This window comes from Anomalospiza imberbis, unplaced genomic scaffold (assembly GCF_031753505.1).
Source record: "Anomalospiza imberbis isolate Cuckoo-Finch-1a 21T00152 unplaced genomic scaffold, ASM3175350v1 scaffold_1318, whole genome shotgun sequence".
Lineage (NCBI taxonomy): Eukaryota > Metazoa > Chordata > Aves > Passeriformes > Viduidae > Anomalospiza > Anomalospiza imberbis.
In genome coordinates, this window is record NW_027099715.1 from 1 (window position 1) to 16,897 (window position 16,897).

Consider the following 16,897-nt stretch of genomic DNA (forward strand, 5'->3'; position numbering starts at 1 on the left):
TTGGGGCTTTTTTGGCAGCTCCAAGGAGAAATTTGGGGCTTCCTGGACGTGAAATTTTTGGGGATTTGGATCCCGGAGAGATTTGGGATTTTGGGGTCTCCAGAGGAATTTTGGGGGCAATTTGGGGAGGAATTCTGGGATTTGGGGGGGCTCCAAGTGGTGCCCCTCTCAATTTTGTGCCCCCCACCCCAAATTTCCCAGCTGACGGAGGAGCTGCGGGAACAGCGAGAAAGGTGAGAATTTTGGCAACATTTTGGGAGATTTTTGGGATTTTTTTTGCCCATTTTTCCTCCTTTGCCCCCATTTCCCCCAATTTTTCTCCCATTTTCCCCCAAATTTTCCAATTTTCCCCATTTTCCCCCCCAATTTCCCCCTTTTTTTTGCCCGTTTCTCCTTTTTTCCCCCAATTTCCCCCAATTTTTCACTCATTATTCCCCATTTTCCCCCATTTCTTCCTCATTTCCCCCCAATTTTCCCCTTTTTTTGCCCATTTTTGCCCATTTTCCCCCAGTTTTCTCCGCCTGCAGGAGGAGAAGGAGACGCTGCTCCAGGAGAGCCGGTGGGGGATTTTTGGGGGGAATTTTGGGGGATTTTTTGGGGATTTTAGGGGGAATTTTGGGGGATTTTTTGGGTCCCTGGGGATTTTTGGGGGGAATTTTGAGGGATTTTTGGGGTCCTTGGGGAATTTTGGGGGGAATTTTGGGTCCCTGGGGATTCTGGGGGGAAATTTTTGGGGGATTTTTTGGGTCCCTGGGGAATTTGGGGGATTTTGGGGGGGATTTTTGGGGGGATTTTTTGGGTCCCTGGGGATTTTGGATGGAATTTTGGGTCCCTGGGGAATTTTGGGGGGGACTTTGTGGTCCCAGGTAGATTTTGGGGGGAATTTTTGGGGGGATTTTTTGGGTCCCTGGGGATTTTAGGGGGAATTTTGGGGGAATTTTTGGATCCCTGGGGATTTCTGGGGGGAATTTTGGGGGGATTTTTTGGGTCCCTGGGGAATTTTGGGCGATTTTTGGGGGGATTTTTTGGATCCCTGGGGATTTTGGGGGAATTTGGGTCCCTGGGGATTTTTGGGGGAATTTTTGGGGAATTTTTGGGGATTTTTTTTGGGTCCCAGGGGATTTTGGGGGGGATTTTTGGGGACCCAGGTAGATTTTTGGGGGGAGTTTTTGGGTCCCAGGTGGATTTTGGGGGGTTCCAGAGGGATTTTGGGGGGTCCTAGATGAATCTTGGGATGTTTTTGGGGTGTCCTTGATGTTTTTGGGGTCCCATAGTGATTTTGGGGTGTCCCACTGTGGTTTTGGGGATGTTTTTTGAGATACCCCTGCGTGGTTTTGGGGTGTCCCCGATGTTTTTGGGGTGTCCCCGATGTTTTTGGGGTGGTTTTGGGGTGTCGTCTATGTTTTTGGGGTGGTTTTGGGGTGTTTTTTTGGGGTGTCCCCAATGTTTTTGGGGTGTTTTGGGGATGCTTTGGGGTATTTTGGGGTGTTTTCGGGGTGTCCCCGATGTTTTTTGGGGTTGTTTTGGGGTGTCCCCGATGTTTTAGGGGTGTTTTTTGGGGTGTTTTGAGGTGTCCCTGATATTTTTTGGGGTTGTTTTGGGGTGGTTTTGGGGTGTACCCGATGTTTTGGGGTGTCCCCGATGTTTTTGGTGTGGTTTTGGGGTGGTTTTGGTATGTTTAGAGGTGGTTTTGGGGTGTCCCCGATGTTTTTGGGGTGGTTTTGGGGTGGTTTTGGTATGTTTAGAGGTGGTTTTGGGGTGTCCCCGATGTTTTTGGGGTGTTTTTGGGGTGTTTTGAGGTGTCCTGATATTTTTTGGGGTTGTTTTGGGGTGGTTTTGGGGTGTCCCCGATGTTTTGGGGTGGTTTTGGGGTGTCCCCGATCTTTTTGGGGTGTTTTTGGGATGTTTTTGGGGTGTCCCCAATGTATTTGCTATGTTTTGGGGTGGTTTTGGGGTGTTTAGGGGTGGTTTTGGGGTGTCCCCGATCTTTTTGAGGTGTTTTTGGGGTGTCCCCCGATGTTTTTGGGATGTTTTTGGAGTGTCCCCAATGTATTTGGTATATTTTGGGGTGGTTTTGGGGTGTTTAGGGGTGTTTTTGGGGTGTCCCCGATCTTTTGGGGTGTTTTTGGGGTGTCCCCGATCTTTTTGGGATGTTTTTGGGGTGTCCCCAATGTATTTGGTATGTTTTGGGGTGGTTTTGGGGTGTTTTGGGGTGGTTTTGGGGTGGTTTAGGGGTGGTTTTGGGGGGTCCCCGATCTTTTTGGGGTGTTTTTTGGGGTGTCCCCCGATGTTTTGGGGTGTCCCCAGGGCCCGCTGGGACGCGCAGGCGCAGGAGCTGCAGGCTCGGGGCCGGCGGCTGCAGCAGGAGCTGGAGGCGGCCACCAAGGTGGGGCAGGACCCCATAGGGAACCCCAAACCCCATAGAACCCCACAGACCACATAGAACCCCACAGAACCCCACAGACCCCATAGGGACCCCACAAACCCCACAGGGACCCCACAGACCCCACAGGGACCCCACAAACCCCATAGAGCCCCATAAAACCCCACAGGGACCCCATAGAGCCTATAGGGACCCCACAGACCCCACAGAGACCCCACAAACCCCATAGGGACCCCACAAACCCCATAGAACCCCACAGAACCCCACAGACCCCATAGGGACCCCACAAACCCCACAGAACCCCACAAACCCCATAGAGCCCCATAAAACCCCACAGGGACCCTGCAGACCCCATAGAACCCCATAGGGACTCCATAGAACCCCATAGAGCCCCACAGGGACCCTGCAGACCCCATAGAACCCCATAGGGACCCATAAAACCGCACAGGGACCCCACAGACCCCATAGAATCCCACAGACCCCATAGGGACCCCACAGACCCCATAGGGACCCTGCAGACCCCATAGAACCCCATAGAGTCCCATCAAACCCCACAGGGACCCCACAGACCCCATAGAACCCCACAGGGACCCCATAGAACCCCATAGGGACCCTACAGACCCCATAGAACCCCATAGAACCCCATAGGGACCCCACAGACCCCATAGAACCCCATAGGGACCCATAGAACCCCATAGGGACCCTACAGACCCCATAGAGCCCCATAGAACCCCATAGGGACCCTACAGACCCCATAGAACCCCGCAGACCCCATAGAACCCCATAGGGACCCATAAAACCCCACAGGGACCCTAGAGACCCCATAGAACCCCATAGAGCCCCATAAAACCCCATAGGGACCCTACAGACCTCATAGAACCCCATAGAGCCCCATAGAACCCCATAGGGACCCTACAGACCCCATAGAACCCCATAGAGCCCCATAGAACCCCATAGGGACCCTACAGACCCCATAGAACCCCATAGAGCCCCATAGAACCCCATAGGGACCCTACAGACCTCATAGAACCCCACAGGGACCCATAGAACCCCATAGGGACCCTACAGACCTCATAGAACCCCATAGAGCCCCATAGAACCCCATAGGGACCCTACAGACCCCATAGAACCCCCATAGAGCCCCCATAGAACCCCATAGGGACCCTACAGACCCCATAGAACCCCGCAGACCCCATAGAACCCCATAGGGACCCATAAAACCCCACAGGGACCCTAGAGACCCCATAGAACCCTATAGAGCCCCATAAAAACCCCATAGGGACCCTATAGAGCCTATAGGGACCCCACAGGGACCCCGCAGACCCCATAGAGCCTCATAAAACCCCACAGACCCCATAGGGACCCTACAGACCACATAGAGCCCCATAGGGACCCCATAGAGCCCCATAAAACTGCACAGGGACCCTACAGACCCCATAGAACCCCACAGGGACCCCATAGAACCCCACAGACCCCATAGGGACCCTGCAGACCCCATAGAACCCCATAGGGACCCATAGAGCCCCATAGGGATCCCATAGGGACCCTGCAGACCCCATAGAACCCCACAGGGACCCTACAGACCCCAATAGAACCCCGCAGACCCCATAGGGACCCTATCGACCCCCCCAGTGACTGTGGGGTGGTTTTGGGGTTTTTTTGGGGTTTTTTGGGGGGTTTTTTTGGGTTGTTTTGGGGTGGTTTTGGGTGTTTTTTGGGGTGATTTTGGGATAATTTTGGGGTGATTTTGGGGTGGTTTTGGGGGTGGTTTTTGGGTGATTTTGGGGTGATTTTGGGGTGGTTTTTGGGGTTGTTTTTGGGGTGGTTTTTGGGTGATTTTGGCGTTCTTTTGGGGTGTTTTTTGGGTGGTTGTTGGGGTGTTTTTGGGGTGATTTTGACGTGGGTATTGGGGGTGATTTTGAGGTGTTTTTGGGGTGGTTTTGGGGTTGTTTTGGGGTGATTTTGGGGTGGTTTTTGGGGTGATTGTGGGGTGATTTTGGGGTGGTTTTTTGGGTGTTTTTGGGGCGTTTTTGGGGTGATTTTGTGCTGGTTTTGGGGTGGTTTTGGGGTGATGTTGACGTGGGTTTTGTGGTGATTTTGGGGTGATTTTTGGGTGATTTTGGGGTTGTTTTGGGGGTGATTTTGACGTGCTTTTTGGGGTTGTTTTGGGGTGATTTTGAGGTGTTTTTGGGGTGGTTTTTGGGTGTTTTTGGGGTGGTTTTGGGGGTGGTTTTTGGGTGATTTTGGGTTTTTGGGTGGTTTTGGGGTGATTTTGAGGTGATTTTGGGGTGGTTTTGGGGGTGGTTTTTGGGGTGGGTTTTGGGTGATTTTGGCGTTCTTTTGGGGTGTTTTTTGGGTGGTTGTTGGGGTGTTTTTGGGGTGATTTTGACGTGGGTTTTTGGGGGTGATTTTGGGGTGATTTTGGAGTGGTTTTGGGGTGATTTTTTGGGTGATTTTGGGGTGGTTTTGGGGTGGTTTTTGGGGGGTGATTTTGGGGGTGGTTGTTGGGGTGTTTTTGGGATGATTTTGACGTGGTTTTTGGGGTGATTTTGACGTGGTTTTTGGGGTGATTTTGACGTGGGTTTTGGGTGTTTTTTGGGGTTGTTTTGAGGTGTTTTTGGGGTGATTTTGAGGTGTTTTTGGGGTGGTTTTTGGGGTGATTTTGACGTGTTTTTTGGGGTGATTTTGGGGTTGTTTTGAGGTGTTTTTGGGGTGATTTTGAGGTGTTTTTTGGGGTGATTTTGGGGTTGTTTTGAGGTGTTTTTGGGGTGATTTTGAGGTGTTTTTGGGGTGGTTTTTGGGGTGATTTTGACGTGTTTTTTGGGGTGATTTTGGGGTTGTTTTGAGGTGTTTTTGGGGTGTTTTTGGGGCAGGCCCAGGGGGGGCTGCGGGATCTGAGCGAGGCCCAGGCCCGGGAGCTGCGGGACAGCCGGAGCCAGAGGGAGAGCCTGGAGAGGGAGCTGCAGGTACGGGGGGGTTTGGGGGGCTTTGGGGGGGTTTGGGGCCATTCCAGGGGGGGATTTGGGGGTCTTGGGGGGATTTGGGTGGGTTTGGAGGAGTTTGGGGTCATTTCAGAGGGGATTTGGGGGTTCTGGGGGGACTTGAGGGGAGATTTGGGGGGGTCCTGGAGGGATTTGGGGAGGTTTGGAGGAGTTTGGGGTCATTCCAGGGGGGGATTTGGGGGTCCTTGGGAGATTTTGGGGGGTTTTACAGGAGTTTGGGGTCATTCCAGGGGGGGATTTGGGGGTCCTGGGGGGAATTTGGGGGGTTCTGGGGTGTCCTGGAGGAGTTTGGGGTCCTTTCTGGGGGGACTTAGGGGTCCCAGGGGGGGGATTTGGGGGATTTGGGTGGTCCTAGGGGGGTTCTGAGGAGATGTGGGGGGTTCTGGAGGGGTCCTGGAGGAGTTTGGGGTCCTTTCTGGGGGGATTTGGGGTCCTGGGGGTAATTTGGGGGGATTTGAGGGGGCCTCAAGGAGTTTGGGACCATTCCAGGAGGGATTTGGGGGTCTTGGGGGGATTTGGGTGGGTTTGGAGGAGTTTGGGGTAATTTCAGAGGGGATTTGGGGGATCTGTGGGGGAATTTGGGGGGATTTGGGGGGGGTTTGGAGGAGTTTGGGGTCATTCCAGGGGGGGATTTGGGGGTTCTGAGGGGAATTTGGGGGGTTTAGAGAAGTTTGGGGTCATTTCAGAGGGGATTTGGGGGATCTGTGGGGGAATTTGGGGGGATTTGAGGGGTGCTGGAGGAGTTTGGGGTCCTTTTAAGGGGAAATTTGGGGTCCTGGGGGAGATCTGGGGGGTTGTGGGGGGGTCCTGGAAGAGTTTGGGGTCATTCCAGGGGGAATTTGGGGGATTTGGGTGGTCCTAGGGGGGTTCTGAGGAAATTTGGGGGTTCTGGAGGGGCCCTGGAGGAGTTTGGAGTCTTTTCCGGGGGGATTTGGGGGTCCTGGGGGGGGGATTTGGGGGGTGCTGGAGGAGTTTGGGGTCCTTTTGGGGGGATTTGGGGGGTTCTGGGGTGGATTTGGGGGGTCTGGGGATGGTCTGGGGGGGATTTGGGAGAACCCTGGGGGTGTTTTGGGGTCCTGGGTGGGTTTGGGAGGGTCCCAGAGAATTTTTTGGGGGATCCTCAGGCAGATTTTGGGGTCTTTGAGGATTTTTGGGGGGGTCTCTAGGCAGATTTTGGGGTTCCCGAGGATTTTTGGGGGGTCCCTGGCAGATTTTGGGGATCCCGAGAATTTTTGGGGGGTCCCCAGGCAGATTTTGGGGTTCCCTAGAATTTTTGGGGGGTCCCCAGGCAGATTTTGGGTTTCACAAGGATTTTTGGGGGGTCCCCAGGCAGATTTTGGGGATCCCGAGGATTTTTGGGGGGGGTCCCCAGGCAGATTTTGGGGGTCCCCAGACAGATTTTGGGGATCCTGAGGATTTTTGGGGGGGTCTCTGGCAGATTTTGGGATCCCGAAGATTTTTTGGGGGGTCCCCAGGCAGATTTTGGGGATCCCCTGGATTTTTGGGGGGGTCCCCAGGCAGATTTTGGGGATCCCCAGGCAGATTTTGGGTTTCCCAAGGATTTTTGGGGGGTCCCCCAGGCAGATTTTGGGGATCCCCTGGATTTTTGGGAGGTCCCCAGGCAGATTTTGGGGTTCCGAGAATTTTGGGGGGGTCCCTGGCAGATTTTGGGGTTCCCGAGGATTTTTGGGGGGGGTCCCCAGGCAGATTTTGGGGTCCCTGAGGATTTTTGGGGGGTCCCCAGGCAGATTTTGGGGTTCCCGAGGATTTTTGGGGGGTCCCCAGGCAGATTTTGTGTTTCCCAAGGATTTTTGGGGGTCCCCAGGCAGATTTTGGGGGATCCCGAGGATTTTTGGGGGGTCCCCAGGCAGATTTTGGGGGTGCCCAGGCAGATTTTGGATTTCCCCAAGGATTTTTGGGAGGTCCCCAAGCAGATTTTGGGGATCCCGAGGATTTTTGGGGGTCCCCAGGCAGATTTTGGGGACCCGAGGATTTTTTTGGGGGTCCCCAGGCAGATTTGGGTTCCCAAGAATTTTTGGGGGTCCCCAGGCAGATTTTGGGGTTCCCAAGGATTTTTTTGTGGGGTCCCCAGGCAGATTTTGGGGTTCCCCAAGGATTTTGGGGGGTCCCCAGGCAGATTTTGGGGTTCCAAGGATTTTTTTTGGGGGGGTCCCCAGGCAGATTTTGGGGATCCCGAGGATTTTTGGGGGGTCCCCAGGCAGATTTTGGGGGTCCCCAGGCAGATTTTGGGGATCCCGAGGATTTTTGGGGGTCCCCAGGCAGATTTTTGGGGTTCCCAAGGATTTTTGGGGGATCCCCAGGCAGATTTTGGGTTTCCCAAGGATTTTTGGGGGTCCCCAGGCAGATTTTGGGGGTCCCCAGGCAGATTTTGGGGTTCCCGAGAATTTTTGGGGGTCCCCAGGCAGATTTTGGGGATCCCGAGGATTTTTGGGGGGGGTCCCCAGGCAGATTTTGGGGTCCCTGAGGATTTTTGGGGGTCCCCAGGCAGATTTTGGGTTTCCCAAGGATTTTTGGGGGTCCCCAGGCAGATTTTGGGTTTCCCAAGGATTTTTGGGGGTCCCCAGGCAGATTTTGGGGTTTCCCAAGGATTTTTGGGGGTCCCCAGGCAGATTTTGGGTTTCCCAAGGATTTTTGGGGGTCCCCAGGCAGATTTTGGGGATCCCCTGGATTTTTGGGGGGTCCCCAGGCATATTTTGGGGACCCGAGGATTTTTTTTGGGGGTCCCCAGGCAGATTTTGGGTTTCCCAAGGATTTTTTGGGGGGTCCCCAGGCAGATTTTGGGGACCCGAGGATTTTTGGGGGGTCCCCAGGCAGATTTTGGGGTTCCCGAGAATTTTTGGGGGGTCCCCAGGCATATTTTGGGGACCCGAGGATTTCTGGGGGTCCCCAGGCAGATTTTGAATTTCCCAAGGATTTTTGGGGGGTCCCCAGGCAGATTTTGGGGGTCCCCAGGCAGATTTTGGGGATCCCGAGAATTTTTGGGGGGTCCCCAGGCAGATTTTGGGGGCCCCAGGCAGATTTTGGGGTGCCCCCAGGTGTGCTCAGGTGAGCGGGAGGAGCTGCGCCAGCGCCTGCACGAGGCCGAGGCCGCCCAGGTGACCCCAAAAAACCCCCCCCGAGACCCCTCCCCACTTTTGGGGTCCCCCCCCCCGGCATCGGGGACCCCCCAAAATCCCCCCCTGTGCCCCCCCCCCAGGAGCGGCTGCGGGAGGAGCAGCAGCAGCAGCGGGGGGGCAGCTCGAGGTCAGCGCGGTTTGGGGGAATTTGGGGGAAAATTTGGGATTTTAAAGGGATTTGGGGTAAATTTGGGGGATTTTGGGGGGGATATGGGTGAATTTTGGGGGATTTTAGGGAGATTTTGGTGAATTTTGGGGGGGATATGGGTGAATTTTGGGGGATTTTGAGGGGATATGTGTGAATTTTGGGGATTTTGGGGAGATTTCCATGAAATTTGAGGGATTTTGAGGAGGATATGGGTGAATTTTGGGGGATTTTAGGGAGATTTTGGTGAAATTTGAGGGATTTTGGGGGGATATGGGTGAATTTTGGGGGATTTTGGGGAGATTTTGGTGAATTTTGGGGATTTTGGGGAGATTTCCATGAAATCTGAGGGAATTGGTGAGATTTTGGTGAAATTTAAGGGATTTTGGGGTGGATATGGGTGAATTTTGGGGGGATTTTGGGGAGATTTCCATGAAATTTGAGGGGATTTTGGGGGGGATATGGGTGAATTTTTGGGGGATTTTGGGGAGATTTCAGTGAAATCTGGAGGATTTTGGGGGGATATGGGTGAATTTTGAGGGATTTTGGGGAGATTTTGGTGAATTTTGGGGGGATATGGGTGAATTTTGGGGAGATTTTGGTGAAATTTGAGGGATTTTGGGGGGATATGGGTGAATTTTGAGGGATTTTGGGGAGATTTTGGTGAATTTTGGGGGGATATGGGTGAATTTTGGGGAGATTTCGGTGAAATTTGAGGGATTTTGGGGGGATATGGGTGAATTTTGGGCGATTTTAGGGAGATTTTGGTGAAATTTGAGGGATTTTGGGGGGATATGTGTGAATTTTGGGGGATTTTGGGGAGATTTCGGTGAAATTTGAGGGATTTTGGGGGGATATGGGCGAATTTTGGGGGATTTTGGGAGATCTTTGGTGAATTTTGGGGGATTTTGGGGAGATTTCAGTGAAATCTGGAGGATTTTGGGGGGGATATGGGTGAATTTTGGGGAGATTTCGATGAAATTTGAGGGATTTTGGGGGGATATGGGTGAATTTTGGGGGGATTTTGGGGAGATTTTGGTGAAATTTGAGGGATTTTGGGGGGATATGGGTGAATTTTGGGGAGATTTTGGTGAATTTTGGGGGATTTTAGGGAGATTTCGGTGAAATTTGAGGGATTTTGGGGGGATATGGGTGAATTTTGGGGAAATTTTAGAGGATTTTGGGGTAATTTTTGGAGGGATTTTGGTATTTGAGGTAAAATTTGGGGCGATTTGCGGTAAATTTGGGGGGATTTTGGGAGGATTATTGGGAAATTGGGGGATTTGGGGTAAATTTTGGGGATTTGAGGTAAATTTGGGGAGATTTTGGGGTAAATTTTGGGGATTTGAGGTAAATTGGGGGATTTTGGGGTAAATTTTTGGGGATTTGATGTAAATTTGGGGAGATTTGGGGGTAAATTTTGGGGATTTGAGGTAAATTTGGGGGGATTTTGGGGTAAATTTTGGGGATTTGAGGTAAATTTGGGGGGATTTTGGGGTAAATTTTGGGGATTTGAGGTAAATTTGGAGGGATTGGGGGTAAATTTTGTGGATTTGAGGTAAATTTGGGGGGATTTTGGGGGTAAATTTTGGGGATTTGAGGTAAATTTGGGGAGATTTTGGGGTAAATTTTGGGGATTTGAGGTAAATTGGGGGATTTTGGGGTAAATTTTGGGGATTTTGATGTAAATTTGGGGAGATTTTGGGGTAAATTTTGGGGATTTATGTAAATTTGGGGCATTTTGGGGTAATTTTTGGGGATTTGAGGTAAATTTGGTGGGATTTTGGGGGTAAATTTTGGGGATTTGAGGTAAATTTGGGGGGATTTTGCAGAGAATTTGGGGGGAGCTGGGGATTTTGAGGGGTTTTGGGAATTTTGGGAAGATTTGGGGGTGGATTTTGGGGGGAATATCGTGACATCTCCGTCCCCGTCGTGATTCTTGTCCCTCTCAGTGTTGCCAGCACCCCCAAACGTCCCCAAAACGCCTCAAAATGTCCCCAACTATCCCAAAATTGCCCCCAACTGACCCCAAATGTTCCCAAATTGTGCCAAAATGACCCCAGATGTCCCCAGTTGTCCCCAGATTGTCCCCAAATCTCCCTGAACTGTCCCCAAAATGTCCCCAATTGTCCCCAGCTGACCCCAAAATGTCCCTGAATTGTCCTAAAATGTCCCCAAATTGTCACCAAATGTCCCCAGATTGACCCCAAATGTCCCCAATTGTCTCCAACTGACCCCAAAATGTCCCTGAATTGTCCCAAAATGTCCCCAACTGACCCCAAAATGTCCCTGAATTGTCCCGAAATGTCCCCAAATTGTCACCAAATGTCCCCAGATTGACCCCAAAATGTCCCTGAATTGTCCCCAAATGTCCCCAATTGTCCCCAACTGACCCCAAAATGTCCCTGAATTGTCCCAAAATGTCCCCAAATTGTCACCAATTGTCCCCAGATTTACCCCAAATGTCCCCCAATTGTCCCCAACTGACCCCAAAATGTCCCTGAATTGTCCCAAAAATGTCCCCAATTTGTCACCAAATGTCCCCAAATGTCCCCTCAGGAGGAGCTGGGGCAGCTGCGGGCGGCGCTGGGGGAGGAGCAGCGGCTGCGGGAGCTGCACGAGGCCGAGGGACGCGCCCTGAGGACAGGTGAGACCCCCAAAACAACCCCAAAACTGCCCCCAAATCCCCCAAAACCTCCCAAAACTGCTCCAAAAGAGCACGAAACGCCCAAAATTGTCCCCAAAACAGCCCCCAAATCCCCCAAAACTGCCTCAAAACTGCTCCAAAACAGCCTGAAACCCCCAAAACTGCCCCAAAACCTCCCAAAACTGCCCCACAACTTCCCCAAAACAGCCTGAAACGCCCAAAACAGCCCCCAAATCCCCCAAAACTGCCCCAAGACCTCCCAAAACTTCCCCAAAACTGCTCCAAAAGAGCCTGTGAAACGCCCAAAAATGCCCCAAAACCTCCCAAAACTGCCCCAAAACTTCCACAAAACAGCCTGAAACACCCAAAACAGCCCCCAAATCCCCCAAAACCTTGCCCCAAAACAGCCTGAAATGCCCAAAAGTGCCCCAAAATTCCCCCAAAACAGCTTCAAAACATCCCCAAACATCCCATAACAGCCCCAGAACTTCACAAAACAGCCCCAAAATCCCTAATAAAGAGCCCCCAAGAAGAGCCCAAAGAGCTCAAACACCCAAAAACCAGCCCCAAAATCCCTAAAACAGCTCCAAAACTGCCCCAAAATCCCTAAAACAGCCCAAAAATCCCCTGAACCCCCCCCAAAATCCCATAAAACCCCCCAAAATCCCATAAAACCCCCCCCAAAATCCCCTAACCCCCCAAAATGCCCCCAAAAACCCCCCAAAAATCCCCTAACCCCCCCAAAAAATCCCCTAAACCCCCCCCCCAAAAATCCCCTAAACCCCCCCCAAAAATCCCCTAAACCCCCCCCAAAATGCCCCCAAAAACCCCCCAAAATCCATAAAACCCCCCAAAATCCCTTAAACCTCCCCTAAATCCCCGAAAAAATCCCGAGACTCCCCCAAATCCCCCAGAAATCCCCTAAACCCCCCCCCCCAAAATTCCTTAAACCCCCCCCAAAAATGCCCCCAAAAACCCCGCAAAATCCCCTAGACCCCCCCAAAATGCCTTAATCCCCCCCAAAAATCCCCTAACCCCCCAAAATGCCCCCCAAAACCCCCCCAAAATCCCTTAACCCCCCAAAAATCCCCTAAACCACCCCAAAATGCCTCCAAAAAACCCTTAACCCCCCAAAATCCCTTAATCCCCCCCAAAAATCCCTTAAACCCCCCCCCCAAAATGCCCCCCAAAACCCCCCAAAAATCCCTTAAAACCCCCCAAAATCCCCCCAAAAACTCCCTAAAGTCCCCTAAACCCCCCCAAAATCCCCTAACCCCCCCCAAAATCCCCTAAACCCCCCCAAAAATCCCTTTAAAAACCCCCAAAATCCCTTAAAACCCCCCAAAAATCCCTTAAAACCCCCCAAAATCCCCCCAAAAACTCCCCAAAATCTCTTAAACCCCCCCCAAAATCCCCTAAACCCCCCCCAAAATCCCCCCCAAAAATTCCCAAAAATCCCTTAAAACCCCCCAAAAATCCCTTAAAACCCCCCCAAAATCCCCCCAAAAATTCCCAAAAATCCCTTAAAACTCCCCAAAATGCCCCCAAAATCCCTTAAAACCCCCCTAAATCCCCCCAAAAAACTCCCCAAAATCCCCTAAACTCCCCCAAAATCTCCTATCCCGCCCAAAATGCCCCCCAAAACCCCCAAAATCCCTTAAAATCCCCCAAAAATCCCTTAACACCCCCCTAAATCCCCCCAAAAATTCCCAAAATGCCCTGAACCCCCCCCAAATCCCTTAAAAAAACCCCCAAAAATCCCCTAAACCCCCCCCAAAAAATCCCTTAAAACCCCCCAAAATCTCCCAAAATCCCTTAATCCCCCCCCAAAATCCCTTAAACCCCCCCCCCAAAATCCCTTTAAAAACCCCCAAAATCCCTTAAACCCCCCAAAAATCCCCTAAAACCCCCCAAAATCCCCCAAAACCCCCCCAGGAGCTGAAGGACGTGCGGGACGGGCAGCGCATCCTGGAGAAGAAAGGCAGCGCCGCCGTGAGCGACCCCGGGGGGGGCGGGGCGCCGGGGAGGACGGGGGGGGTTTTGGGGGACCCCCCCCGAAAGTTTTGGGGATTTTCCCCCCCCCCACCCCCCAGAGATTCGGGGGTTCCCCAAAAAAAGCCCAAATCTCCCCCAAACCCCACAGCTGAAGGATCTGCGGAGGCAGCTGCAGCTGGAGCGGCGCCGCGGGGAGCGGCTGCAGGAGCGGCTGCAGGAGCTGCTGGTGCCCCAGCAGGAACCGCGCGGGTCAGGGGGGCACCCCAAAATTTTGGGGGGGGGGTGGTGGTGGTGGGGGGGAACCCCCCCCCAAAAAAAAAATGGAGGAGAGGCCCGAAATTTGGGGGAGGCCATAAAATTATGGGGGAAAAAAAAAATATCTTAAAATCTGGGGAGGGGGAATCCCAAAATTTATGAAGGGGGGGGGGGGTCTTGAATGTGGGAGAGGGAAATGTAAAATTTTGGGAGGGGACCCCAAGATTTGGGGTGGTAAGCACAAAATTTGGGGGAGAATCCTAAAATTTGGGGAGGGGAGCCCTAAAATGTGGGGGTGGAGGAACTCTTGGGGAGGGGGGAAACCCCGAAATTTGAGAAAGGGGGGGAATCCCAAAATTTGGGAAGGGGGAGCCCCAAAATGGAGGAGGGGGGAATCCTGACATTTGGAGGAGACGACAAATCTGGGGAGGGGGGAACCCCAAAATCTGGGGAGGGGGGAACTCCAAAATTTGGGGGAGAATCCTAAAATTTGGGGGAGGGGAACCCTAAAATGTGGGGGTGGAGGAACTCTTGGGGAGGGGGGAAACCCCGAAATTTGAGAAAGGGGGGGAGTCCCAAAATTTGGGGAGGGGGAACCCCAAAATTTGGGGAGGGGGAACCCCAAAAATTGGGGGAGAATCCTAAAATTTGGGGAGGGGAGCCCTAAAATGTGGGGGTGGGGGAACTCTTGGGGAGGGGGGAAACCCCGAAATTTGAGAAAGGGGGGGGAATCCCAAAATTTGGGGAGGGGGAACCCCAAAATTTGGGGGAGAATCCTAAAATTTGGGGAGGGGAGCTCTAAAATGTGGGGGTGGGGGAACTCTTGGGGAGGGGGGAAACCCCGAAATTTGAGGAAAGGGGGGAATCCCAAAGTTTGGGGAGGGGGGAACCCCAAAATTTGGGGAGGGGGAACCCCAAAAATGGAGGAGGGGGGAATCCTGACATTTGGAGGAGACGACAAAATCTGGGGAGGGGGGAACCTCAAAATCTGGGGAGGGGGGGAACTCCAAAATTTGGGGGAGAACCCTAAAATTTGGGGAGGGGAGCCCTAAAATGTGGGGGTGGGGGAACGCTTGGGGAGGGGGGAAACCCCGAAATTTGAGAAGGGGGGGGGGAATCCCAAAATTTGGGGAGGGGGAACCCCAAAATTTGGGGGAGAACTCTAAAATTTGGGGAGGGGGAACCCCAGAATGGGTCCCTGATGGGATTTGGGGAACATGATGGATTTTGGGGGTTCCCTGATGGGTTTTTGGGGGTCCCTGAGGGCGTTTTGGGGTCCCCGATGGGATTTTGGGGGTTCCCGGGTGAATTTTGGGGTTCCCAGGGGAATTTTGGGGTTCCCAGGTGGATTTTGGGGGTTCCCAGGTGGATTTTGGGGTTCCCAGGTGGATTTTGGGGGTTCCCAGGTGGATTTTGGGGTCCCCGATGGGATTTTGGGGTTCCCAGGTGGATTTTGGGGTCTCCCGTTGGGATTTTGGGGGTTCCCGGGTGAATTTTGGGGTTCCCAGGTGGATTTTGGGGTCCCCGATGGGATTTTGGGGGTTCCCCGGTGAATTTTGGGGTTCCCAGGTGGATTTTGGGGTCCCTTATGGGATTTTGGGGGTTCCCAGGTGGATTTTGGGGTCCCTTATGGGATTTTGGGGGTTCCCAGGTGAATTTTGGGTTCCCAGGTGGATTTTGGGGTTCCCAGGTGAATTTTGGGGTTCCAGGGGGATTTTGGGGTCCCCGTTGGGATTTTGGGGTTCCCGATGGGATTTTGGGGGTTCCCAGGTGAATTTTGGGGTTCCTGATGGGATTTTGGGGGTTCCCGGGTGGATTTTGGGGTCCCTGATGGGATTTTGGGGTTCCCAGGTGAATTTTGGGTTTCCCAGGTGGATTTTGGGGTCCCTGATGGGTTTTGGGGTCCCCCAGGGCTGGAGGAGCTGGGGCTGGACGGGGGCTCCTCCCCTGGGCGGGGGCCCGGGCGGGGACAGCAGCTCCGTGTCCTCATTGGGCCGCGATGGCTCCGCCCCCGGCAGCACCAAGGTGGGTGGGGCCTCGAGGAGGGGGGCGTGGCTTTTGAAGGGGTGTGGTCTAATAGGTGGGAGGTGGGAATGGGCGTGGTTTGTGTGGGTGTGGCTTTATGGGCGTGGCTTAATGGGCAGGGTTACTGGGGTTAAACTGGGGGTGTGGCTTAGTTGGGTGTGGTTTTTACGAGGGCGTGGCTTAAGAGGGTGTGGTCCAACACATGGTGATGTAAGGAGGGTGTGGTTTATTTGGGGCGTGGCTTAATGGGAGGGGTTCTAATTCAGGGGGTGTGGCCTGGGTGCTAATTGGGGGTGTGGCCATGTGTGGGCATGGCTTTAAAGGGTGTGGTGTGGGGGGTGTGGGCTGGGTGGGGCGTGGCTTAATTAGAGCACAGCCAGGTGTGGTCTAAATGGGTGTGACCCAATGGGAGGTGTGTGGCTTGGTGGGCGTGGCTTGACTAGAGTACAGCTATCTTGGGGTGTGGCTTAAATGGGTGTGACCCCATGGGAGGGTGTGGCTTAAGGGGGTGTGGCTTGGTGGGCGTGGCTCGACTAGAGTACAGCTAATTTGGGGTGTGGCTTAAATGGGTGTGACCAAATGGGAGGGTGTGGCTTGGTGGGCGTGTCTTGACTAGACTAAAGCTATTTTGGGGTGTGGCCTAAATGGGTGTGACTCAATGGGAGGGTGTGGCTTAAGGGGTGTGGCTTGCTGGGCGTGGCTCGACTAGAGTACAGTTAATTAGGGCGTGGCTTGTTTGTGGGCGTGGCTTGGTTGTGACCCATTGGGGGTGTGGTTTGGGGGGCACAGCCCCATGTGGGCGTGGCCACCCCCCCTCCCCTTTCTGAACTCACCCTGCGGTGGGGCGGAGCTTTGGTGGGCGTGGTCTGACGGGCTCCGGCCCCGCCCCCGGCGCAGTCGGGCTCCGGCAGCCCCGGGGGCGGCAGCGCCGGAGGTGTCCCGGCCGGGGGGGGCCTGTCCCCGGCAGAGGTGGCCGAGCTGTTCCAGCGGCTGGCCCAGAGCCAGCAGGAGCGCTGGCTGCTGGAGGAGAAGGTAACTGGGAGCACTGGGAGCACTGGGAGCACGGGGAGGGGCTGGGCGCCGCTCACCCGGAGCCGCCCGGGCAGGTGAGGCACCTGGAGGTGTCGAGCGCGTCCATGGCCGAGGATCTGTGCAGGAAAAGCGCCATCATCCAGAGCTTCGTGAGGGACAGCCGCACGGGTGAGGGCACCTGGCTTCACCTGGCCCACCTGAGCCTCACCTGGCACCTGTCCCACCTGTCCCACCTGGACCCCGTCACCTGTCCCACCTGTCACATGGACCCCCTCA

General features: G+C 53.6%; 1 protein-coding gene and 1 long non-coding RNA gene across 2 annotated transcripts; both read left to right on the forward strand.

Moving 5' to 3' along the window:
* Positions 1-201: 201 nt before the first annotated feature.
* LOC137466065 (GRIP1-associated protein 1-like) lies at positions 202-10,807 on the forward strand (the record flags this gene model as incomplete). The annotated part of the gene is made up of 7 exons (XM_068177979.1): positions 202-233; positions 512-559; positions 2,308-2,386; positions 5,257-5,349; positions 8,442-8,501; positions 8,603-8,649; positions 10,804-10,807. Coding segments are annotated over 7 exons (363 nt in total), but the record flags the coding sequence as incomplete, so codon positions are not given.
* Positions 10,808-15,444: 4,637 nt separating this feature from the next.
* Positions 15,445-16,813, forward strand: LOC137466064 (uncharacterized). Its single transcript, XR_010994976.1, has 3 exons — positions 15,445-15,589; positions 16,487-16,621; positions 16,696-16,813. It is a non-coding gene; the product is annotated as an uncharacterized lncRNA (long non-coding RNA).
* The last annotated feature ends 84 nt before the right edge of the window (positions 16,814-16,897 follow it).